Source organism: Hypanus sabinus, chromosome 21 (genome assembly GCF_030144855.1).
Source record: "Hypanus sabinus isolate sHypSab1 chromosome 21, sHypSab1.hap1, whole genome shotgun sequence".
Lineage (NCBI taxonomy): Eukaryota > Metazoa > Chordata > Chondrichthyes > Myliobatiformes > Dasyatidae > Hypanus > Hypanus sabinus.
Window position 1 is genome coordinate 7,761,826 of NC_082726.1, and position 24,045 is coordinate 7,785,870.

The 24,045-nt window shown below is 47.3% G+C and overlaps 1 protein-coding gene across 1 annotated transcript; it reads left to right on the forward strand.

The window, feature by feature from the left end:
* Window positions 1-2,359: 2,359 nt before the first annotated feature.
* On the forward strand, window positions 2,360-23,920 carry mfap1 (microfibril associated protein 1). Its single transcript, XM_059945905.1, has 9 exons — window positions 2,360-2,526; window positions 5,587-5,803; window positions 8,444-8,573; window positions 9,869-10,056; window positions 13,836-13,944; window positions 16,921-17,081; window positions 17,993-18,152; window positions 21,118-21,207; window positions 23,441-23,920. The coding sequence occupies exons 1-9, from the start codon at window positions 2,445-2,447 to the stop codon at window positions 23,621-23,623; spliced, it is 1,320 nt and encodes a 439-aa protein (XP_059801888.1). The 5' UTR covers window positions 2,360-2,444; the 3' UTR covers window positions 23,624-23,920.
* Window positions 23,921-24,045: the final 125 nt, after the last annotated feature.

The window sequence follows — 24,045 nt, forward strand, 5'->3', positions numbered from 1 at the left end:
TGAAAGTACAGATACACTACATCCACTGGCTCTCCCTTGTCCATTTTCATAGTTACATCCTCAAAAAATTCCAGATGATTAGTCAAGCATGATTTTCCCTTCATAAATCCATGCTGACTCGGACCGATCCTGTTACTGCTATCCAAATGTGTCACTATTTCATCTTTTATAATTGACTCCAGCATCTTCCCCACCACTGATGTCAGGCTACCTGGTCTATAATTCCCTGTTTTCTCTCTCCCTCCTTTCTTGAAAAGTGGGATAACATTAGCTACCTTCCAATCCACAGGAACTGATCCTGAATCTATAGAACATTGGAAAATGATTACCAATGCATCCACAATTTCTAGAGCCACCTCCTTAAGTACCCTGGGATGCAGACCATCAGGCCCTGGGGATTCATCAGCCTTCAGTCCCATCAGTCTACCCAACACTATTTTCTGCCTAATGTGAATTTCCTTCAGTTCCTCCGTTACCCTAGGTCCTCTGGCCACTATTACATCTGGGAGATTGTTTGTGTCTTCCCTAGTGAAGACAGATCCAAAGTACCTGTTCAACTCGTCTGCCACTTCCTTGTTCCCCATAATAAATCCACCCGTTTCTGTCTTCAATGGCCCAATTTTGGTCTTATCTAATTTTTTCCTCTTCAAATACCTAAAGAAGCCTTTACTATCCTCCTTTATATTCTTGGCTAGCTCACCTTCGTACCTCATCATTTCTCCCCGTATTGCCTTTTCAGTTATCTTCTGTTGCTCTTTAAAAAGTTTCCCAATCCTCTAGCTTCCTGCTCACCTTTGCTATGTTATACTTCTCTTTTATTTTTATACTGTCCTTGACTTCCACTGTCAGCCACAGTCGCCCCCTACTTCCCTTAGAATCTTTCTTCCTCTTTGGAACGAACTGATTCTGTATGATTCTAAAGGCGAGCTAAAGGCTCTGAACCCAAACTTGCACTGATCAGCTTATCGCAGGAGAGTTCTGGATGTGCCAAGGTGCCATGGATGGGTTTGATTTTGAGAGGGTCCTCACTCCCATGTCCCACCCGGTGTTAATACTGGTCTAGGTCTAAACACTGGGGAATCTCTGACTCAAAGGATTCCAATTTTCCTGTCCAGTTTCTGAATAGACTCACTAACAGGCTCAGCACTAACTCATTGCATTTCTCCCCTGTCACTGTCCACCCCCCCCCCCCCGCCAGTGCAGTTCTCTCCCATCACCACCCCAGTGCACCCCCCCCCCACACCAGTGAGGCTCTCTCTCACTGATCCCCCAGTGCAGCTCCCTCATACCACTGCACCCCCCCCCAGTGCAGCTCCCTCCTACCACTGCACCCTCCCCATCCCCAGTGCGGCTCCCTCCTACCACTGCACCCCCCACCCGTCCCCAGTGCGGCTCCCTCCTACCAGTGCACCCCCCACCCGTCCCCAGTGCGGCTCCCTCCTACCAGTGCCCCCCCCACCCGTCCCCAGTGCGGCTCCCTCCTACCACTGCACCCCCCCACCCGTCCCCAGTGCGGCTCCCTCCTACCACTGCACCCCCCACCCGTCCCCAGTGCGGCTCCCTCCTACCAGTGCCCCCCCCCGTCCCCAGTGCGGCTCCCTCCTACCACTGCACCCCCCACCCGTCCCCAGTGCGGCTCCCTCCTACCACTGCACCCCCCACCCGTCCCCAGTGCGGCTCCCTCCTACCAGTGCCCCCCCCCCGTCCCCAGTGCGGCTCCCTCCTACCACTGCACCCCCCACCCGTCCCCAGTGCGGCTCCCTCCTACCAGTGCCCCCCCCCCCCCCGTCCCCAGTGCGGCTCCCTCCTACCACTGCACCCCCCACCCGTCCCCAGTGCGGCTCCCTCCTACCACTGCACCCCCCACCCGTCCCCAGTGCGGCTCCCTCCTACCAGTGCCCCCCCCACCCGTCCCCAGTGCGGCTCCCTCCTACCAGTGCCCCCCCCACCCGTCCCCAGTGCGGCTCCCTCCTACCAGTGCCCCCCCCCGTCCCCAGTGCGGCTCCCTCCTACCACTGCACCCCCCACCCGTCCCCAGTGCGGCTCCCTCCTACCAGTGCCCCCCCCCGTCCCCAGTGCGGCTCCCTCCTACCAGTGCCCCCCCGTCCCCAGTGCAGAGCTCGATACCGCCCCTCCCACCGTGCCCTCACTCTCACGCCCCCGCCCCCGCCCCCTCACCCTCACCCTCACCCTCACCCTCCCCCTCCCCCTCCCCCTCCCCCTCCCCCTCCCGCCGACACCGGCCCATCGTTACCGCTCCGCTCGCGTCTATGACGACGACAGCCCCGCCCTCCCCTTGTCTGCGTGGGCCTTTAGCCAATAGAAACCAGACGGAGGGGCGTGGCCAGTATTCGAGTGGTGACGACATCAAATTGCGCCTGGCTTGGCCTCCGTCTCCGTCTCCATCTTGTAGTGGCGGCTGCACCGACGCCAATATTGACAGGATGGCGGCTCCGCTGAGCCTCAGCGCCAAGCAGCCCCCGATCCAGTCCACGGCAGGGGCCGTGCCCGTCCTCAATGAAAAGGGTAAATCGAGGCCTGTAGGCAAAGCCGAGGTTGGCGGCCTATTCGCGACCCGAGCCCCGGGCTCGATTTTGGGGCTGTGATAGCACTCACCCCACGTCCTGGGTTGTTTGGCATAGCTGATCTCTATCCGGGTGTTTCCGAATGCAGGGAAGGGTTTGAGGGTGGGACCGTGATGTTTTCTTGCGAGTTAATGGCTTAATTGGTTTATAATTACATAAGCTGAGGTCCAGACAGATCGTGTCATTAATAATGTTTTATAGTTACAAAGAAAGTGTAGTACAGTAATGATTATTCGTTTATTGTTGTCACATCTACTGATACAGTAAACAGCTTGTTTGTTCATACTGATCAATTCATTACATGATGCATTCATTCACTTATTAGATTGATAGATTAATCGTATGTACATCTAAACGTATAGCAAAATGCTTCATTGTAATCAGGTATATGTTATGAAATGTGTTGTTTTGCAATACATACAGTAATTTAAAAAGCTGTTGCAATAAGCATTTAAAAAACTTAAATAGTGCAAAAAGAGAGCAATAAGTGTTGAGGTAGAGTACACGGGTTCATTGCCCATTCAGAAATCTGTTCGTGGAGGGGGAGAAGCTGTTCCTGAAATGTTGAGTGTGTGTCTTCAGTCACCTCTTCCCTGATGGTAGCAATGAGTAGAGGACCTGTCCTGGGTAATGGGAGTGGGATCCTAAATGATGGATATTGCCTTTTGAAGATGTTCTTGTTGCTGGGGACGCTCGTGCCCAATTTGCAATTTTTTTCTGATCCTGTGCAGTTGTTTGTATGAACAGTCAACAAAGTCTGAGGATATGTTTGTGTAGTCCACAAGTGTTGCCACAGCTTCTGGCACCATTGAGCTAGTACCAGGTAAATCAGGAGACAATAACTCCACCCCCCTCCCCAATAGTATCAGAGTCATTGAGGAGCAGATAGGGAGACAGATTCCAGAACAGTACAATAATAACAGGGTTCTTGTGATGGGAGATTTTTAACTTTCCTAATACTGACTGGTATCTCCTTAGAACAAGGGGTTTAGATGGGGTGGAGTTTGTTAGGTGTGTTCAGGAAGTCTTCTGATGCTATATGAAGATAAGCCAACTAAGGAGAGGCTGTACTTGATCTGGTGTTGGGAAATGAACTTGGTCAGGTGTCAGATCTCCTGGTGGGAGAGCATTTGGAGATAGTGATCACAACTCTGTCTCCTTTACCATAGCACTGGAGAGGGATAGGAACAGACAATTTGGGAAAACATTTAATTGGGGTAGAGGGAACTATGATGCTATTAGGCAGGAACTTGGGAGCAGATATTCTCGGGGAAATGCATGGCAGAAATGTGGCAAATGTTCAGGGGACATTTGCATGGCATTCTGCATAGGTATGTTCCATTGAGACAGGGAGAGGATGGTGGGGTTAAAGAACCATGGTGTACAACTGATGTGGAAAATCTAGTTAAGAAGAAAAGAAAAGCTTATGAAAGGTTGAAGAAACAAGGTAGTTAGAGCTCTAGGAAATTACAAGGTTGCCAGGAAGGAGCTTAAGAATGAATTTAGGAGAGCCAGAAGGGACTATGAGAAGGTCTTGTTGAGCAGGATAGATGAAAACCCCAAGGCATTCTACAAGTATGTGAAGAGCAAGAGGATGAGCCGCGTGAGAATAGAGCCAGTCAGGTGCGATAGTGGAGATGTGTGCATGGAGTCGGAGGAGGTAGCGAAGGTACTTAATGAATACTTTGCTTCAATATTCACCAGGGAAAAGGATCTTGGCGATTGTAGAGATGACTTGCAGTGGATTGAAACGCTTGAGCATATAGACATTAAAGAAGAGGATATACTGGAGCTTTTGAAAAGCATTAAATTGTCGGGACTGGAAGAGATATACCCCAGGCTGCTGTTCTATGTTCTAATATAAGTTAATAAGATACAAGGATATAAAGAGGTAGGCGATGAGGTTAAGAACAACACAGAATGCTGGAGGAACTCAGCAGGGAAATGAACAATTGACATTTTGGGTTGAGACTGCTCATCAGGACTGGAACGAATGAAGAGAGATGGTCAGTAAGTTGACCTGCAGAGTGCCTCCAGCATTTTGTGTGTTGCTCCAGATTTCCAACATCTGCAGTCTCTCTTGTGAGAATGAGAGTTTATCTTACTGTCGGTTGTCCATGTGGTGGTATATGCTGTCAGGCATTTGTAGCTTCTGCCGGGGGAGGGTGGGGTCTTTGATAATGTTGGCTGCTTTGCCAAAGCAGCAAGAGGTGTCAAGAGTCCATGGATTTCCTGCAGGCTTCATGTTTTTGTTGTACCATCCAAATGTACTTACACTCAGTGGCCAAAGTATTAGGTACACATTCACCTTGTTAATGCAAATATCTAATCAACTCCACACATAAAAGCATGCAGACATGGTCGCAAGTTCAGTTGTTGTTCAGACCAAACATCAGAATGGGGAAGAACGTGATCTAAGTGACTTTGTGGAATGTTTGCTGGTGCCGGACGAGGTGTATCTCAGAAACTGCTGATCACCTGGGATTTTCATGCATAACAGTCTCTAAAGGTTACAGAGAATGGTGTGAAAAACAAAAATAGCATCCACTAAGCAGCGATTCTTTAGTTAAAAACTCCTTGTTAATGAGAGAGGTCTGAGGGGAATGGCCACACTGGTTAGGCTGACAGTAAGACAACAGTAACTCAAATAACTGCACATTACAACAGTAGTGTGCAGAAGAGCATCCCTGAACACAAAACATGTCAAACTTTGAAGTGGATTGGCTACAGCAGCAAAAAACTACCCTGGATTCCTCTCCTGTACCTAATAAAGTGGTCACTGAGTGTATATTCAGAGCAATCTGTCTGGATGGCACACAAGCAAAATGTTTTTACTGTTTTTAATCAGAAGTGACAATAATAAACCAGTTCGCTTACCCATTTTGTTCTTGAATAAACTGCATATACTTGAGCCCAGCCCATTTGTTGGTTGTGCTGAGGTTTAGGCCTTTGAGTGTGGTGTATAAGCATTTATCTAAACACAGCTTCCTCCTTTGTCCAGGTGAGGTGTCTATGGAAAAAGTGAAGGTGAAGCGCTATGTGTCCGGTAAACGACCAGATTACGCTCCAATGGAGTCCTCGGATGAGGAGGAGGAGGATTTCCAGTTCATTAAGAAACCAAAGGAGGCAGAGGTGGAACCTGAAGTGAAAGAAGAGCTGGCGAATGACCCGCGTCTCAAGCGACTCCAGAACCGACTGACTGAGGACGTTGAGGAAAGGTGAGAGAATTTGAGGCCCTCGCACTGCCAGAGTTTGAGTCACTCAGTCGTCAGATCAGAAAAAATGCCCGCTTCAGCTGTCATTAATGGCTGACTAACTGGAAGATTTAGCTCCCCCAATCACAGATGGAGCATTAAGCCAGAGAGACATGTTTATTTGTACTGAGGAAAAGTTGTGGTGATTGTGCAGGAGGTCGAGGTGGTCCGCATTGAGTATTCTGTCTTCTTGCTGGAGCAAGAATTTGAAAACTTCAGACCTTAAATCCTTAAGAATAGAACATAGAAATCTACAGCGCATTACAGGCCCTTCCGCCCACAATGTTGTGTCGACCATGTAATCTACTGTAGAAACTGCATAGAATTTCCCAACCGCATAGCCCTCTGTTTTTCCAAGCTCCATGTACCTATCTAAGAGTCTCTGAAAAAACTCAATTGTATCTGCCTCTACCACCTTCGCTGGCAGTGCATTCCACACACCCACCTCTCTCTGTGTGAAGAACTTACCCCTGACATCTCCCTTGTACCTACTTCCAAGCACCTTAAAACTGTGTCCCCTTGTGTTAGCCATTTCAGCCCTAGGAAAAAGGCCACTGACTATCCACATGATCAATGCCTGTCATCATCTTGTACACCTCTATCAGGTCACCCCTCATCCTCCCTCACTCCAAGGAGAAAAGGCCGAGTTCACTCAGCCTATTCTCATAAGGTACGCCCTCCAATCCAGGCAACATCCTTGTAAATCTCCTCTGCACACTGTACCCACATCCTTCCTGTAGTGAGCTGACCAGAACTGAAAACAGTTCTCCAAGTGGGGTCTGACCATTTGGTCCATCGGGTCTGCTCCTTCATTCCATTGTGACTCAACCCGGTTCTTCCGCCTTCTCCCGGTAACCTTGGACATTTTACTAATGAGAGCCCGGTAAACAGGGAGGTGTTGGGATAGTCTGCATTAGAGCAGGAGGTAGTGGCCTATTGCTGCCTGTCCTCGATAGACCAGGATCAGCTTTAATGTGATTGGCAAATGTTGTGAAATCTGTTGTTTAGTGGCAGCAGTGTAGTGCAATGCATAATTAAAAAACTATACAACAAGTATATTTAAAAAATGAAATTAGTCAATAAAGAGAGAGAATAAAAAATACAGAGATAGTGTTCATGGGTTCATTGTCCAGTCAGAAATATGATGGTGGAGGGAAGAAGCTGTTCCTGAAACATTTGTGTGTCTTCAGGCGCCTGTACCTGACGAGGGGCCTTGATGATGGAACATTGGTGTCTTCAGGCGCCTGTACCTGACGAGGGGCCTTGGTGATGGATGCCGCCTTTTTGAAGATGTCTTCGATGCTGGAGAGACTAGTGCCCATGATGGAGCTGGCTGAGTTTACAACTTACTGCAGCTTTTTCCGATCCTGTGCAGTGGCCCCTCCATGCCAGATGGTTAAAATACTCTCCACAGTACACCTATAGAAATTGTGGGTGTCTTTGGTCTTAAACTCCTGATGAAATATCACCACTGTTGTGCACTCAATGTAACTGCATCAATATATTGAGCTCAGGATAGATTCTCAGACCTGTTGATGGGAATATACAAGACATGGTTAGTAAGTTTGCAGATGATACTTAAAATGGTTAGTGGTGTTGACAGTGAAGATGGTTGTTTGGATTTACAGGGAAGTGGGATAAGGAATGACAAGTAGAGTTCAGTTTGGGTAAGTGAGAGGTGTTGCATTTGGGAAAGTTGTGTGCTTGGACATTCATAGTCATGGTCAGCCCCAGGTGAGTGTTGTAGAACAGGGACCAAGGAGTACACGATCATGATTTCCTGCATGTAGACAAGGATTTTGGCACACTGGCCTTCCGTCACAGCATTGGGATGTTATGTTGTGTTTGTACAAAACACTGATAAGTCCTATTTGAATACTGTGCTCAGTTTTAGTTGCCCTGTTATTGGAAAATGCCACTAAGCTGGGAAGATGCACAGGATTTTCTCAAGGATGTTGATGGGACTTGAGGGATGAGCAGATTGGGGCTTAGCTCATTTGAGTGTAGAATGAGTAGTGATCTTGTGGCAGTGCATATAATTACAATGGACTTTGATACGGTGATTGCACATAGTCCAAGGGTTGGGGAATAGGGAACAGGTGAGAGGGGAGAGCTTTTATAGGAACTTGGAAGGGCAACCTTTCACCCGGAGAGTAGTCAGTATTTAAAAGGCACTTGGACAGAGACATGAGTAGTAGAAGGGTTTAGAGGAACGTGGGCCAAATATGGACAGGTGACACTAGCATACCTTGGACCTGTTGGGCCAGAGGGTCTGTTTTATCTGCCGTATGACTTTTAGATGCCATCTTTCAGATGAAATCGTCAACCAGGAAACCAGGTGTCCTTAGGGTCAAAAGTCCTACACACAATATTCAAGCAGAGCAATGGAGCTCTCCCTGAGCACTCTGACAGAGTAACAGGCTGGCTGATCAATCAGCTGCTTTTACTCTGGAGTTTGTGAATCAGTGGAACTCTCCCTGATGTTCAGTCCCTGAGTGATCTGACAGGGGAACAGGCTGGCTGATCAATCCTCAGCTGCTTTTACTCTGGAGTTTGTGAAGCAACATCTGTTGCTTTAAAGACCCATGCTTTTCCCTCCTGCAGGCTGGCTCGGCATCGGATGATCGTTGAGCCAGAGGTGGTGATGGAGGCAGAGTCTGAGGAGGAGGGCGAGGCATGGCACGTGGACCGTGAGGACAGCAGTGAGGAGGAGGAGGAGGAAGTGGATGATGAGGTGAGTACAATCATGCTCTGAGGGGCTGTGATGAGTGTTGGGTGCTTTAACCTGTAATTGCCCATGTCTGGGGCAGTTAAGGGATTTGGAGAAGTTAAAAATTATCAGTGTTCAATCTGTTTAAGAAGCTTACCTGCCATCAAGGACATATATACAGAAAGGTTACATGAAGGATTCCACCCACCCTGCTCGTGGACTGTCTGTCCCACTTCCATCAGGGAGGAAGCTATGTCGCATCCATGCCAGGACCACATGATTCAAAAACAGTTACTTTCCCCAAGCAGCAAGGCTGATCAACACCTTCACCCACTAACCCAGCCCTTCACATCCCAAACCACCACTATTTTATCATTTCCTGTCAAGTCATCTTGCGTACAGTCACTTTATGGCCATATAATCAATCACTGTATATAAGCTGTGTATTTATATTGTATTTTTCATTCTTATTATGTTCTTTATCTTATTGTTTATTTTTGTGCTGTAGAGATATAGAGTAGCAGTCATTTTATTCTCCTTTATATTTCTGTACTGGAATTGACATTAAACCATCTTGAATTTTGAATCTTAATGTGTCTTCAGTTTCACATGCTGACCAGTCTGAGCTTTCCCCGGCTCTTCTGTAACTTCACCCACTGTTTCCTGCGGAACGGAGGCAGATTTTGTTGATGGATTTAAATGTAAACCCCTAGAAGAGATGGAGAGGGAACGATGTGGTGAAAATCTCCCAGACCTCTGCTGGTCACGAGCTGCTGCTACTGAAGGTGTTGAGCACTACAGCACAGTAACAGCCCCATGGCCCAGCTGGCCCCATTAACCTGCATCGGGACCATAGCCCTCCATACCCCTCCGTCCATCCATTTGAACCCACATCCACCGCTTCTGACAACTCATTCCACATTCTGAGTGAAGAAGACCCTCCTTGGATTCCCCTTAAATAGTTTACCTTTCATCCTTAACTTAAGACCTCCAGTTTTAGTCACCCACGCCCTCAGTGGAAAAGTCTGTTTTCATTTACCCCATGTATACCCCTAGTAAATGTGTGTCAAATCTCCTCTCATTCTATTCACAAGCGTACTGAGAGGGGATTAACTGAGAACAGCAGCACGTATACAAGGCTGTCAGTGCATCGGGTAGTCAGGATGCAGGAAGGACAAGTACTGTAATGAGGAAAGTATGGGATGGAGACAGTCTGTTCAGCCCAGTGTTGTCCACACTTTCACATGAGGTGCCCCACCTCCCTTTTCATCAGCTTTGTCTCGCTTTATAATCGGTGTACCTCTCCCGTTCTCCAACAGGAAATCGAGCGTCGCCGTGCTATGATGAGGCAGCGGGCCCAGGAGAGAGAGAACGAGGAGCTGGAACTGCTGGAGCTGGAGGACGAAGGGAGGTCTGGGGAAGAGTCTGAGGAGGAGTCGGAGTATGAGGAATATACAGACAGTGAGGATGAAACCGAACCCCGGCTGAAGCCTGTTTTTATCAGAAGGTACGGCTCATACAACTCTGAAGTTGGACAAAAATAGGGCACTGGCTGCCTGGGTCTGTAAGGAGTATTGTAAAGAGAAAGGCCTGTGTATTTTATTATTTAGAAGTACAGCAGATACCAGAAACCCACAAGGAAGCTCATTGATCTGAAACATTAACTGTGTTTCCATTTCTAGATACTGCCTGGCCTGTTGAGTATTACCACCATTCTCTCTGCGAATTGAAGAACTTTTATTCATTTAGATATACACCACGGCAAGGTTACAGGCCCTTCACCCAATGAGCTCCCACTGCCAAATTACACCCATGTCACCACTAACCCACTCACCTTTGGAATGCGGGAGGAACGGGGAGCACCTGGTCATGGGAAATTGTACAAACTCCATATAGACAGCGGTAGGAATTGAACCCAAGGTGTTGGAACTGCTGTAGGATAAGAAGTACTGCGTTAATTGAGTGTGGTTGTCAGCACAAGAGACAGCTTGTGTTGTTTGCCTCTGTCGGAACAGCCTCAGCAGTTGTGGCATTCTACACAGAAGGTCCACTGGACAAGTCCTGATCTAGGCAGGAACCCCAGCACCTCTGTTGGAGACAGAGTCCTTGTGCCCACCCTGGAGTGAATGTCAAGGTGGCTTTTGCCCTTATCAAAGGCTGTTGACTGCTTTTGGCCACAAGGTCCACAGATTGGCAGACTTTTCCACAGCTGGAAAAGGTGTTGAGATGTCATAGTTATTTCAACATACACATACACAAAATGATGGAGGAGTGTTGACATTTTCGGCCAAAATCAGGTCCCAAAACATTGACTATTTACTTCCCTCCATAGATGCTGTCTGATCTGAATTCCCCCAATACTGTGTGTGTGTGTGTGTGTGTGTGTTGCTCAAGATAGCTAGCATTTACAGAATCCCGTGAGTTGATCGAGGTGTGCAAGATGATAAGAGGCATTGATAGAGTGCACAGCCGGAGACTTCTTCCCAGAGCAGAAATGACGGATATGATGGGGCATCATTTTAAGGTGATTGAAGGAAAGTATTGGGGCGATGTCAGAGATAAATTCTTTTACACAGTGTGGTGGGTGTCTGGAAGGTATTGTCAGGGGTGGTGGTAGAGGCAGATATATCAGGGGCACTTATTAGATAGGTCGTGAACAATAAAAATCTGAAGGACAATGCAGGAGGGAAAGGCTAGGTTGATATTAGGGTAGGGTGCGTGCGTGTGGCCTCCATCGGTCATGGTCGACCATGGATACTGCACCTATGGTAGTCACTGGGAGTGGCCTCTCCAGGGCGCAAGCCAGGACAGAGTTGATATGGAGATCTGTCTGTTGCCCATGCAGTGGGACCCGTACTACATATAACATATAATAATCACAGCACGGAAACAGGCCATCTCGGCCCTCCTAGTCCGTGCCGAACTCTTAATCTCACCTAGTCCCACCCACTCGCACTCAGCCCATAACCCTCCACTCCTTTCTTGTGCATATACCTATCCAATTTTACCTTAAATTACACAACTGAACTGGCCTCTGCTACTTCTACAGGAAGCTCATTCCACACAGCTATCACTCTCTGAGTAAAGAAATACCCCCTCGTGTTTCCCTTAAACTTTTGCCCCCTAACTCTCAAATCATGTCCCCTCATTTGAATCTCCCCTACTCTCAATGGAAACAGCCTATTCACGTCAACTCAAAATTTTAAATACCTGGATCAAATCCCCCCTCAACCTTCTACGCTCCAGTGAATAACTTGTTCAACCTTTCTCTGTAACTTAAGTGCTGAAACCCAGGTAACATCCCAGTAAATCGTCTCTGCACTCTCCCTAATTTATTGATATCTTTCCTATAATTTGGTGACCAGAACTGTACACAATATTCCAAATTTGGCCTTACCAATGCCTTGTACAATTTTAACATTACATCCCAACTTCTGTACTCAATGCTCTGATTTATAAAGGCCAGCGTTCCAAAAGCCTTCTTCACCACCCTATCTACATGAGACTCCACCTTCAGGGAACTATGCACTGTTATTCCTAGATCTCTCTGTTCCACTGCATTCCTCAATGCCCTACCATTTACCCTGTATGTTCTATTTGGATTATTCCTGCCAAAATGTAGAACCTCACATTTCTCAGCATTAAACTCCATCTGCCAACGTTCAACCCATTCTTCTAACCGGCATAAATCTCCCTGCAAGCTTTGAAAATCCACCTCATTATCCACAACACCTGCTACCTTAGTATCATCAGCATACTTACTAATCCAATTTACCACCCCATCATCCAGATCATTTATGTATATTACAAACAACATTGGGCCCAAAACAGATCCCTGAGGCACCCCGCTAGTCACCAGCCTCCATCCCGATAAACAATTATCCACCACTACTCTCTGGCATCTCCCACCTAGCCACTGTTGAATCCATTTTATTACTCCAGCATTAATACCTAACGACTGAACCTTCTTAACTAACCTTCCATGTGGAACTTTGTCAAAGGCCTTGCTGAAGTCCATATAGACTACATCCACTGCCTTACCCTCGTCAACATTCCTCGTAACTTCTTCAAAAAATTCAATAAGGTTTGTCAAACATGACCTTCCACGCACAAATCCATGCTGGCTACTCCTAATCAGATCCTGTCTATACAGATAATTATAAATACTATCTCTAAGAATACTTTCCATTAATTTACCCACCACTGATGTCAAACTGACAGGTCTATAATTGCTAGGCTTACTTCTAGAACCCTTTTTAAACAACGGAACCACATGAGCAATACTCCAATCCTCCGGCACAATCCCCGTTTCTAATGACATCTTAAAGATCTCCGTCAGAGCTCCTGCTATTTCTACACAAACTTCCCTCAAGGTCCTGGGGAATATCCTGTCAGGACCCGGAGATTTATCCACTTTTAAATTTCTTAAAAGCGCCAGTATTTCCACCTCCTTAATTGCCATAGGTTCCATAACTTCCTTACTTGTTTCCCACACCTTACATAATTTACACAACTACACTGTTCTATGTTCTACAATTTTATTTCTGTAACTCCGAGGCAATAAGACATTGAAGCAGGATTAGCCATTTGGCCCATCAGATCGGCTACACCATTCCATCATGGCTGATTTATCATCCCTTGCAATCCCATTAACCTTTAACACCCTGAATAATCAAGGATCTATCAACATCAGCTTTAAATATACCCAATGACCTGACCTCCACAGCTCTGTGGCAATGAATTTCACAGATTCACCATCCTCCGGCTCAAAAAATTCCTCCTCATCCAAATAGATGTCCATCTGTTCAGAGGCTGTGCCCTCTGGTTCTGTACACCCCCACTGTAGGAAACATCCTCTCCCTATCCACTCTATCTTGGCCTTTCAATAATCTGTAGGCTTCAATGAGATTACCCCCAGTTCTTAAACTCCAGTGAGTACAAGTCCAGAGCCATCAAATGCTTCCTGTATGTAAACCCTTTGTCGGAATCAATCTTGTGAACCTCCTCTGGTCCCTCTCCAATGCCGGCACAGCCTTCCTTGGATAAGGGGCACAAAACTGCTCACAATACTCCAAGTACTGACTGACTAATGCCTTATAAAGCCTCAGCGTTACATTCTTGCTTTTGTATTCTACTGCTAACATTGCATTTGCCTTCCTCACCACTGACTCAACCTGCAAGTCAACCTTAGGAAATCCTGCACGAGGGCTTCCACCTCTGATTTTTGAAGTTTCTCCCTGAAACCTAGCTGCTCTCGTGTCTAACCTCCATGTCTGCTGTTCTCAGGAAGGACCGGGTCACTGTGCAGGAGCGAGAGGCCGAAGCCCTGAAACAGAAGGAGCTGGAGCAGGAAGCGAAGCGCCTGAGTGAGGAGCAGCGCAAGTACACCCTGAAGGTGGGCAGCAGGGTTGATGTGCACAGCCGTTCCCCTCCTGCCCCTCTGCAGTGCCCATTTGGAGTATTGTCTGCAGTTTTGTCTGTCTTACAAAGGATGTGTTGGCAATGCAGGTGGTCCAGAGAAGGTTCACGAGAAAGATCATGAGAATAAAATAATCAACATATGATGGGCGTTTGGCTCTGGTCTAGTAGTTTAGAAAAATGGTGGGGTGGGGGGGAGAATCACATTGAAATCTAGCAATGTTGAAAGGACTATATAGAGTGGACGTGGAGAGGGTATGTTCAAGAGTGGGTGAGTCTAGGACTAGATGGCACAGGCTCAGAAGAGTGGGATGTCCACTTAGAATAGTGATGAGGAGGAATTTCTTTAGCCAGAGGGTGGTGAATCTATGGAATTCATTGCCACAGGCTGCTGTGAGGCCATGACTGAGCTGATAGGTTGAAACGTTCTTGATAAGTCAAAGCATCAAAAATTACAGGGAGAAGGCAAGAAAGAATGGAATTGAGAGGGATAATAGATCATCCAAAATGGAATGGCAGAAGTGACTTGATGAGCCAAATGGCCGAATTCTGCACCTGTGCCTTATGGTCTTATAGTGTCTTTACCTCCAGAGTGTTGAATTAGATCCAGTTGGATTTGGGGTGGCACGGTATCATAATGTTTAGCGCTAATACAGAGTCAGTGACCCAGGTTCAATCCCATACCTATCTGTAAGAAGTTTGTATGTTTGACTCATTTCTAGAGGTAGCACAGTAGCATAGCACTGAGGTAACACTTTTGTAGTGCCAGTGATGTGAGTTTAATTCTCGCCAATGTCTTTAAGGAGTCTGTACATCCTGTGACCACATGAGTTTCCGCTAGGTTCTCCAGTTTCTTCCGTATGGGTTAGTAGGTTAATTAATCACATGGGTATAATTGGGTGTCGTGGGCACTTCGGGCCAGAAGGGCCTGATACCATGCTGTATCTCTAAATAAATACAATTTAAACAATGAATTCGTGAAGAGAATGCTGGTGACATTCAACAGGTCAGAGGGCATCTGTGAAGACAGCACAGTTAACATTTCAGATCAATGAGCCTCCTTCTGGATTTCCAGTACCTGTATTTGGTTTTTCGTTTGAGTTCCCTGCTGGAGCAGTTGATGGATTGGGGATGAGGTCAACAATGGGAATATTACTGAACTGGTGAGGAGGAATGAGAATCAGGTTAAATATCACTGGCATATGTCATGAAATGTATTGTTTTGCAACAGCAGTACATTGCAATAAGAAATATTTTTAAAAATTGAGTCAAAAATAAGTAGTGCAAAAAGAGCAAAAGAAAAGACGTCATGTACATGGGTTCATTGTCCATTCAGAAATCAGACTGCAGAGAGGAGGAAGCAGTTCCTGAAACATTGAGTGGGTGTCTTCAGGTTCCTGTACCACTTCCTTGATGTTAGCAATGAGAAGAGATCATGCCCTGGGTGATGAGGGTCCTTAATCACAGATGTTGCCTTTTTGAGGCATCATCTTTTGAAGGTGTCCTCAATTCTGGCAGGGGGGGAGTTAGGGGGCTAGTGCCCATGACGGAGCTTTTTTCTGATCCTGTGCAGTGGCCCTTCCATATGAAATGGTGATGTAATCAGTTGGAATGCTCTCCATTGTACATCTGTATAAATTTACAAGAGTCTTTGATCTCCTCAAACTCCTTACAAAATATAGCCGCTGTCGTGCGTTCTTTAAGATTACATTGATATGTTGGGCCCAGGATAGATCTTCAGAGATGTTGACATTCAAGAACGTGAAACTGCTACTTTCCACTTCTGATATGAGGACTGGTGTGTGTTCCATCGACTTCCTCTTCCTAAAATTTCTTGGTCTTACTGCTGACATTGAGTGCAAGGTTGTTATGGCACTACTCAGCCAGCTGATCTGTCTCACTCCTGCACGCCTCCTCATCACTATCTGGAATTCTGCTAACCATAGTTCAGCCATCGGCAAATTTGTAGATAGTGTTTAAACTGTGCCTTGCCGCATTGTGGTGGGTGTAGCGAGAGTCGAGCAGTGGGCTAAGCACACATTCTTGAGGTGCAACCGTGTTGATTGTCAGTGAGCAGGAGATGTCATTTCCAGTCTGGTCTCCTGGTGAAGTCAAGGATCCAAGTTGCAGGAGGATGTACAGAAGGCCAGGTTTTGGAGCTTGATTAGAACTGAGACTCGGATTATGTTGAATGCTGAGCTATAGTCAATGAAAAGCAGTCTGACGTGGGTATTGCTGTTGTCCAGGTGATCCGAGTGGAGAGCCAGTGAGGTTGAATCTGCTGAGACCTATGCGGCAGTAGGCAAATTGCAGCCGGTCCTGTAGCAGGGGTTGATTCTGGCCATGATCAACCTCTCAAAGCACTTCATCACAGTAGATGTGAATGCAATTGGGAGATGATTGTTGAGGCAGTTCACCCTGTTCTTGGGTCACCCTCTTGAAGCAGGTGGGAAGCTCTAACTACAACAGTGAGAGACTGAAGATGTCCTTGAACCTGAAAGTCTATGCCAACCAAATGGAGGGAATGTTCAAGGACATCTTCAGTCTCTCACTGTTGCAGTTAGAGATTGTCCAAATGATGAAAGGGGAGAGGGGAGGAGGAGGAGGACTGGCAGTGGTGAATGAAAGGGAAGGATGAGAAAAAACCAGGGCAACGGTGGGGCCTTTCCCAGTGAGGGAGAATACCAGGGGGACAGAGGGGCCTGTCCTGAGGGGAGAGGGTTGGGGGAACAGCACAGGTGGTGCCGCCTGTCCCACTGGTGAAGGAAGAGAGAGGAGTGATGGAACAGAGGAGGATGGTGGAGCCTGTCCCACTGGTGAAGGAGGGTGGTGGGACTTTCTCGGTGAAGAGAGAGGTCCAAGAGCAGCAGGACTGCTGGGGGTGGGGTGGTGACAGTGGAGGATGCCATGAGGGACCCTGATGTTGATCAAAACCACTGACGCTATTTTGCAGATTGTGGAGGAGGAGGCCAAGCGGGAGTTTGAGGAGTCGCGGAGGACACTATCTGCACTCGATGCACTCAACACTGATGATGAGAATGATGAAGAGGAGTACGAGTCGTGGAAAGTACGGGAACTTAAACGTATCAAAAGGGACAGGGAGGAGCGGGAATCGTGAGTATCCATCCTCAGTGTGTTTCACCCACCCCCACCCCAGAAAAACTCTACGGACCACTAACTTCACGTGTGACTTTCATTTACTGCCTCCTACCGAGGAAAGCAGAACTATCATCCAGTGAGACATTAATGCTGAGCCAACTCTCACCCAGACAAATGCAACACTTCAGAGCTTTTGCCCAGAGTTGGTCCAGGATATTGTCCAGTATGTCCACTGTATGAGTGTGTATGGAATTTTGACTTAGCAAAATACTGGAGAAACTCAGCAGGTCAGGCAGCATCTACAGAGGAATAAACAGCTGACATTTCAAGCAGAAACCCTTCATCAGGACTGGAAAAGAAGGGGGTAAAAACCAGAAGGAAAAGCTGGGGAGAGGGGAAGGAATGCAAGCTGGTGGGTGGTTGGTGGGACTAGGCGAGGGGAAAGGTGGGTGGTTGAATTAAGAAGCTAAAGGGGATAGGTGGAATAGGTAAAGGGGTGAAGAAGAAGGAATCTGATAGGAGAGGAGAGTGGGCCATGGGAGAAAGGGAAGGAGGCAAACCCAAGGAGGGTGGTGGGCAGGTGAGAAGAAAGAGTGGGGTCATAGGGGAACCAGAATGGGGAATGGAAAAGAGATGTGGGGGAGGGCAGAGAAATCAATATTCATACCGTCAGGCTAGAGGTTACCCAGATGGAATTTGAGGTGTTTCTCCACCATCCTGAGTTTGGCCTTGTTTTGGCAGTAAAGGAAGATATATGGGAATGGGAAATCGAATTAAAATGGGTGGGCACCAGGAGATGCTGCATTTTGCAGTAGAGAGGTGCCCGAGTATCACCCATGTAGATAACTGAGTTCTCTCATCTGGGTTGTCTCCTGTGTGGGTGAAGCAAGGTTTTTTTTTCATTGGATTCTCTCTCTGTTGTGCAGAATGGAGAAGGAGAAGGCTGAGATTGACAGGATGCACAACCTGACTGAGGAGGAGAGGCGAGCAGAGCTTCGGGCCAACAGCAAATCAATCACCAACAAGGCCAGCAAAGGAAAGTACAAGTTCCTGCAGAAGTATTATCACAGAGGAGCCTTTTTCATGGTGAGTTCCGATGCTTTAAATGTTTAAATTCTGTGTGTTTCCAGGGAATTCCGATGCAACAGCTGGTTGTTAGAACACTACAGGTCCTTCAGCCTACAATGTTGTGCCTATTCCAAGATCAGTCTAACCTACCACTCCATTTTATTATCATCCATGTGCCTATCTAAGAGTTTCTTAAATGTCCCTAATGTATCTGCCTCTACCCCTTTCAGGGCGTACCCAGCACCTACCACTCTGTTTTCTTTTAAAAAAGCTTCCTCTGACATTCTTTACTTTCCTCCAGTTACCGTAAAGTTATGCTCTTTTGCATTTTTGCCCTGGGGAAAAGTCTCTGGCTGTCCATTAACTGTGTCTCTTATCTTTGACACCTCGATCAAGTCACCGCTTATTCTCCTTTGCTCCAAAGAGAAAAGCCCTAGTTCGCTCAACCTTTCCTCGTAAATCTTGTCCTGTGATCCAGGCATCTTTCTGGTAAACCTCCTTTGCTCCCTTTCTGACCTTCCACACCTTCCAATATGAGGTCACCAGAACTGAACACTGATCTAAAATGCTCACTTCATCAGTTCAGTGGAAACAGGAGTAGCTTCTGGCCCTGCGTTCAATAGCAGAGTCAGCTGACTGCATGCCTCTGGATGGCAGGGCGGGGGGAGCGAATGCCTATGGTGGCAGCTTGGGAGCTGGAGGGGACAGGCTGACTTCCTGACTCTGGGGTGGGAGTGGATTGTTACAATTGCATCTCAGGAGATGGAGGCGACAGGCTGACTTTGGCTGAAACTGGGGTTGCTTCCTGTAAGATTTTTTAAAAGATTAGCTTTATTTATTGTATGCACATCAAAACATACAGCGAAATGCTTTCTATGTGTCAGTGACCAGCACTGTCTGAGGATGTGCTGGGGGCAGAGAGTGTCACCACGTTTCCGGCGCCAACATGGCATGCCCACAACTCACTAACCCTAACTGTATGTCTTTGGGACGTGGACAGAAACTGGAGCACCCGGAGGAAACCCATATGGTCGTGGGGAAGAATGTATAAACTCCTGACAGACAGCGACAGGAATTGAGCCTCGATCACTGGCACTATACGCTTGCGTGAGTGCTGATAATCTCAGTGCTGAAAGTACTCTGCATCCGAGCAGAGCAAACCAGATCAGACTGTTCAGCTTTCCAGTAATGCCGCAGTTTGTCTGACAGTGCTCCTCACGGACTGTTTGTCCCACTCCCGTCGGGGGAGGAGGCTACGCAGCATCCATGCCAGGACCATCAGATTCAGAAACAGTGACTTCCCCAAGCAGCTCCACCCACTAACCCACCCCTCCACACCCCCAATCACCCACTGACCCACCCTTCCACACCCCCAATCACCCACTGACCCACCCTTCCACACCCCCAATCACCCACCCTTCCACACCCCCAATCACCCACAGACCCACCCCTCCACACCCCCAATCACCCACAGACCCACCCCTCCACACCCCCAATCACCCACTGACCCACCCTTCCACACCCCCAATCACCCACTGACCCACCCTTCCACACCCCCAATCACCCACAGACCCACCCCTCCACACCCCCAATCACCCACTGACCCACCTCTCCACACCCCCAATCACCCACAGACCCACCCCTCCACACCCCCAATCACCCACTGACCCACCTCTCCACACCCCCAATCACCCACTGACCCACCTCTCCACACCCCCAATCACCCACTGACCCACTCCTCCACACCCCCAATCACCCACTGACCCACCCTTCCACACCGCCAATCACCCACCCTTCCACACCCCCAATCACCCACCCTTCCACACCCCCAATCACTCACTGACCCACCCCTCCACACCCCCAATCACCCACTGACCCACCCCTCCACACCCCCAATCACCCACAGACCCACCCTTCCACACCGCCAATCACCCACCCTTCCACACCCCCAATCACTCACTGACCCACCTCTCCACACCCCCAATCACCCACTGACCCACACCCCCAATCACTCACTGACCCACCCCTCCACACCCCCAATCACCCACTGACCCACCCCTCCACACCCCCAATCACCCACAGACCCACCCTTCCACACCGCCAATCACCCACCCTTCCACACCCCCAATCACCCACCCTTCCACACCCCCAATCACTCACTGACCCACCTCTCCACACCCCCAATCACCCACTGACCCACACCCCCAATCACCCACTGACCCACCTCTCCACACCCCCAATCACCCACTGACCCACCCTTCCACACCCTGACCACAACTTTATCACTTCCTGTCAGTCACCTTGTGTACAGACACTCCTGTGCCTAGTGTCACTTTATGGACATATAGTCAATCCATGCATATAAGCTATGTTATGTATTTATATTTATTGTGTTTTTGTTAAAATTATTGCGTGTTTTTTTTGTGCTGGTTCAGATCTGGAGTAACAATTATTTTGTTCTCCTTTGCACTTGTGTAGAGGAAATGACATTAAACAATCTTGAACCCGTTACATCTCTGACTGTCCAGACACAAGGTCCTATCACCTTCTAGCTGGTCCTCCTTTCCCCCCACCCCACCTTTTTACTCTGGTGTCTACCCCCTTCCTTTTCAGTCCTGATGAAGGGTCTCAGCTGGCAAGGTTGAGTGTTTATTTATCTATGAGACACTGCCTGACCTGCTGAGTTGCTCCAGCATTTTGTGTGTGTTACTGCTTTATTGTTTCCTGTCAGTCACGCCTGTGCCTAGTGTCACTTTATTCACATGCACTCAATCTATGCATATAAATTATCTTAAATATTCATATTTGTTGTTTCTTTTTGTTAATGGTGTTCTTCTTGTGTTTTACTTTTTGTGTTGCAAAGGAACCAGAATAACAGTTATTATGTCTCTTTTACCCTTGTGTAAAGGAAATGACATGAAACAGTCTTGAATCTCCTTTGAGTGCGTCAGACTAACTGAGCCGTCACATTTTCTGTTAACAGGATGAAGAGGAGGATCTGTATAAACGGGACTTCAGTTCCCCCACCCTGGAGGACCATTTCAACAAGACCATTTTGCCAAAAGTCATGCAGGTACTGTGTGCCTGGGTTGCCAGAGGCCTTGTGTTTCCGTGATGCTGTTCTGGGATAATGGGAAGCAATGTGTCATATAAAGCTTGGAAGAACTTCTGGTGATTCTAGACGGTTTTTGCTTTCCAGTGCAGGAAAAGCACGTTGAGATATTACTGCATGTGTCTGGGGTAGGGGTATGGGAATGGGGAGTGGGAGTGGGAATGTGGCAGGAGATGGGAGATGTAAGCAATACCCGAAGAATAGAATTGTTATTGAATGTATGCTGAGTTTTCCATAGGAAATGAAATCAAAGGGAGGGCTCGGGATTCAGACTTGCTTGCTTTGTTGCAGATGTGTGGCCAAGAAAGAGAGTATGCTCTCTCAAGTAAGGGGAGAATGATTTCTCCAAGACACCCTTTATCAGGACGTCGTCTTTCTCAATGAATGGCAAAAATGTGGATATGTCTGAAGTCGCTTATTTTTAAAAATTTAATTTAGAGATACAGCACGATAATAGGTGCTTCTGGCCCAGTGAGCCTGCACTGTCCAGTTACACCCATGTGACTAATGAGCTTACTTCAGTCTGTGTTCAGAATGTGGGAGGAAACTGCAGCACCCAAGGGAAACCCACGAGGTCGTCGGGAGGACGACATACTCCTCACAGGCCGTGGCGGGAATTGAACCCCGGTTGCTGGCGCTGTAAAGTGATGTGCTATAGCCGTGCAAATCTGGGTTATTTAGGAAACTTACTGAGGAGAAAGGCAATATTCAGAGGTTTTCCCAGTTGAATTGCCATCATGGGGAATGTGTTTGCCCAAAGGAGAGGGCACAGTGATGTTGAAACTCGGCCACAGTTCCATCCTGTGAGAGTCTGCACATTCTCCCAGGGTCTAAAGACATGCAACTTAATTGGCAACTGTAGGTTGTCCCATGCCTTTTGTTGAAGGAGAATCAGAATCAGGTTTATTATCACTGACGTGTAGTGATTGGGTGCAATACTTCTGTACCTAATAAAGTGACCACTGTGTTCATGGTCGTCTTCTGCTGTAGCCCATAACTTCAAGGTGCATTGTGGTGTTTGTTCAGAGATGCTCTTCAGCACACCATTGTTGAGCCATCTGACCAGTCTGGCCATTCTCCTCTGACAGGAAGTGTTTTCGCCCACAGAACTGTCCTCACCGGATGTTTTTTTTTTGTTTTCTGCACCATTCTTTGTAAACTTCAGAGTCAGTTATGTGCCCAGGAGATCAGCAGTTTGCGAGGTACTCAATCCACCCTGTCTGGCACCAACATCATTTCCAAAGTCAAAGTCACTTAGATCATATTTCTTCTCCATTCTGATGTTTGGTCTGAACAACTGAACCTCTTGACTATGTCTGCATGCTTTTATGCATTGAGGTTGCTGCCTCAAGATTAGATATTTGCGTTAATGAACAGGTGTACCTAATAAAGTGGCCACTGAGTATGCATCATGAAATTTGTTGTTTTGAGGTAGCAGTACAGTACCAGACATAAAAATTACTAAGTAGGAGGCAGCTGTCGATCCCAGGGGATCTGGTGGACTGTGTCCTCTCCAGGGTGCAAGCTTGGGCAGGAAGATTTGAAGAACTGGCTGTTGCCCATGCAGCAGGTTCCCCCTGTCCACATCACTGATGTAGGCCAAGGGAAGGGCAAGCACCGATACAGCTTGGCACCAGTGTTGTGGCAGAGGTTGCCAGAGTGAAGTTGTAAACAACATCAAACTGCCTTAGGGACCCCGGCTCCAGATTTCTTCCTCGGGGTTTACTCCCGAAGCCTTTCCCATGGGTGGGTATGGCCACAAGGCAGGGGAGGTTTAAAATCAGAGTTTTCCTTCTAGGCAGGTTGCTGTCCAAGGCTGACGAGCCCCACCTGTCCAAAAAAATTACTACAAGATACAATAAATAAATAAATGATGGGATTTTGGAAAGAACTGTGGGATTAACACACAAAATGCTGGAGGAACTGAGCAGGTCAGGCGGCATCTATGGAGGAGAATAAATAGTTGACATTTCAGGCCAGGACCCTAAGCACAGATGGCTGCTTAATAATAGTTATGCAATCCAATAATTCAGACCTGTTAAGTTAACCTGCAATATATTCAGATTTCTGGTGTGAGATTCAATGTGTTGTGTATAGCTGGCTTGAGTGAAGTTCAGCTGGGTGTTTTTGGAATAAAGTGATTCCCTCTTGAAACTGAACTTGGTTTCATTTCTGTCTGTCTCCAAACAATCAGGTCAAGAACTTTGGCCGTTCAGGACGGACCAAATACACTCATCTGGTTGACCAAGATACCACCTCATTTGACTCTGCCTGGGCTCAGGAATCGGCTCAGAATAGCAAGTTCTTCAAGCAACGAGCAGCTGGCGTGCGGGATGTTTTTGAAAGGCCTTCAGCCAAGAAGAGGAAAACTACGTAACTGCATGTGGGATGTGCTCTGGCCACACGGACTGTGCATTCTACATCCAGCACTAGAACCCTGATGCAACTGTTCCACCTTGTGTCCCACACGCCTAGTATTGTGCGTGCAGTTTGAGGAGCTTAAAGCTTTAGAGACTATTGTAGTATTGTCCATCCAGTGAACTTGCTGGTTACCCATAATTTAAACTTTTTTTTAAAGGAAGCTTATTTTCTAAAGTGTTTATAAATCTGTAAATCATGTATTCTTTTTCCTTTCTGTTATATTGCTTGGATAAAAATTACAAGTTCACAAGTTTTTAATGTGATCTCATTTTACCATGTTCTGAGGGAGCTGAATCTCAGTTCTGCATGAGATATGGCAACCCTGAACCTAGAACTCAGCTTTGGCTTTGTCCCTGCTCCCATAAGATTTGTAAATTA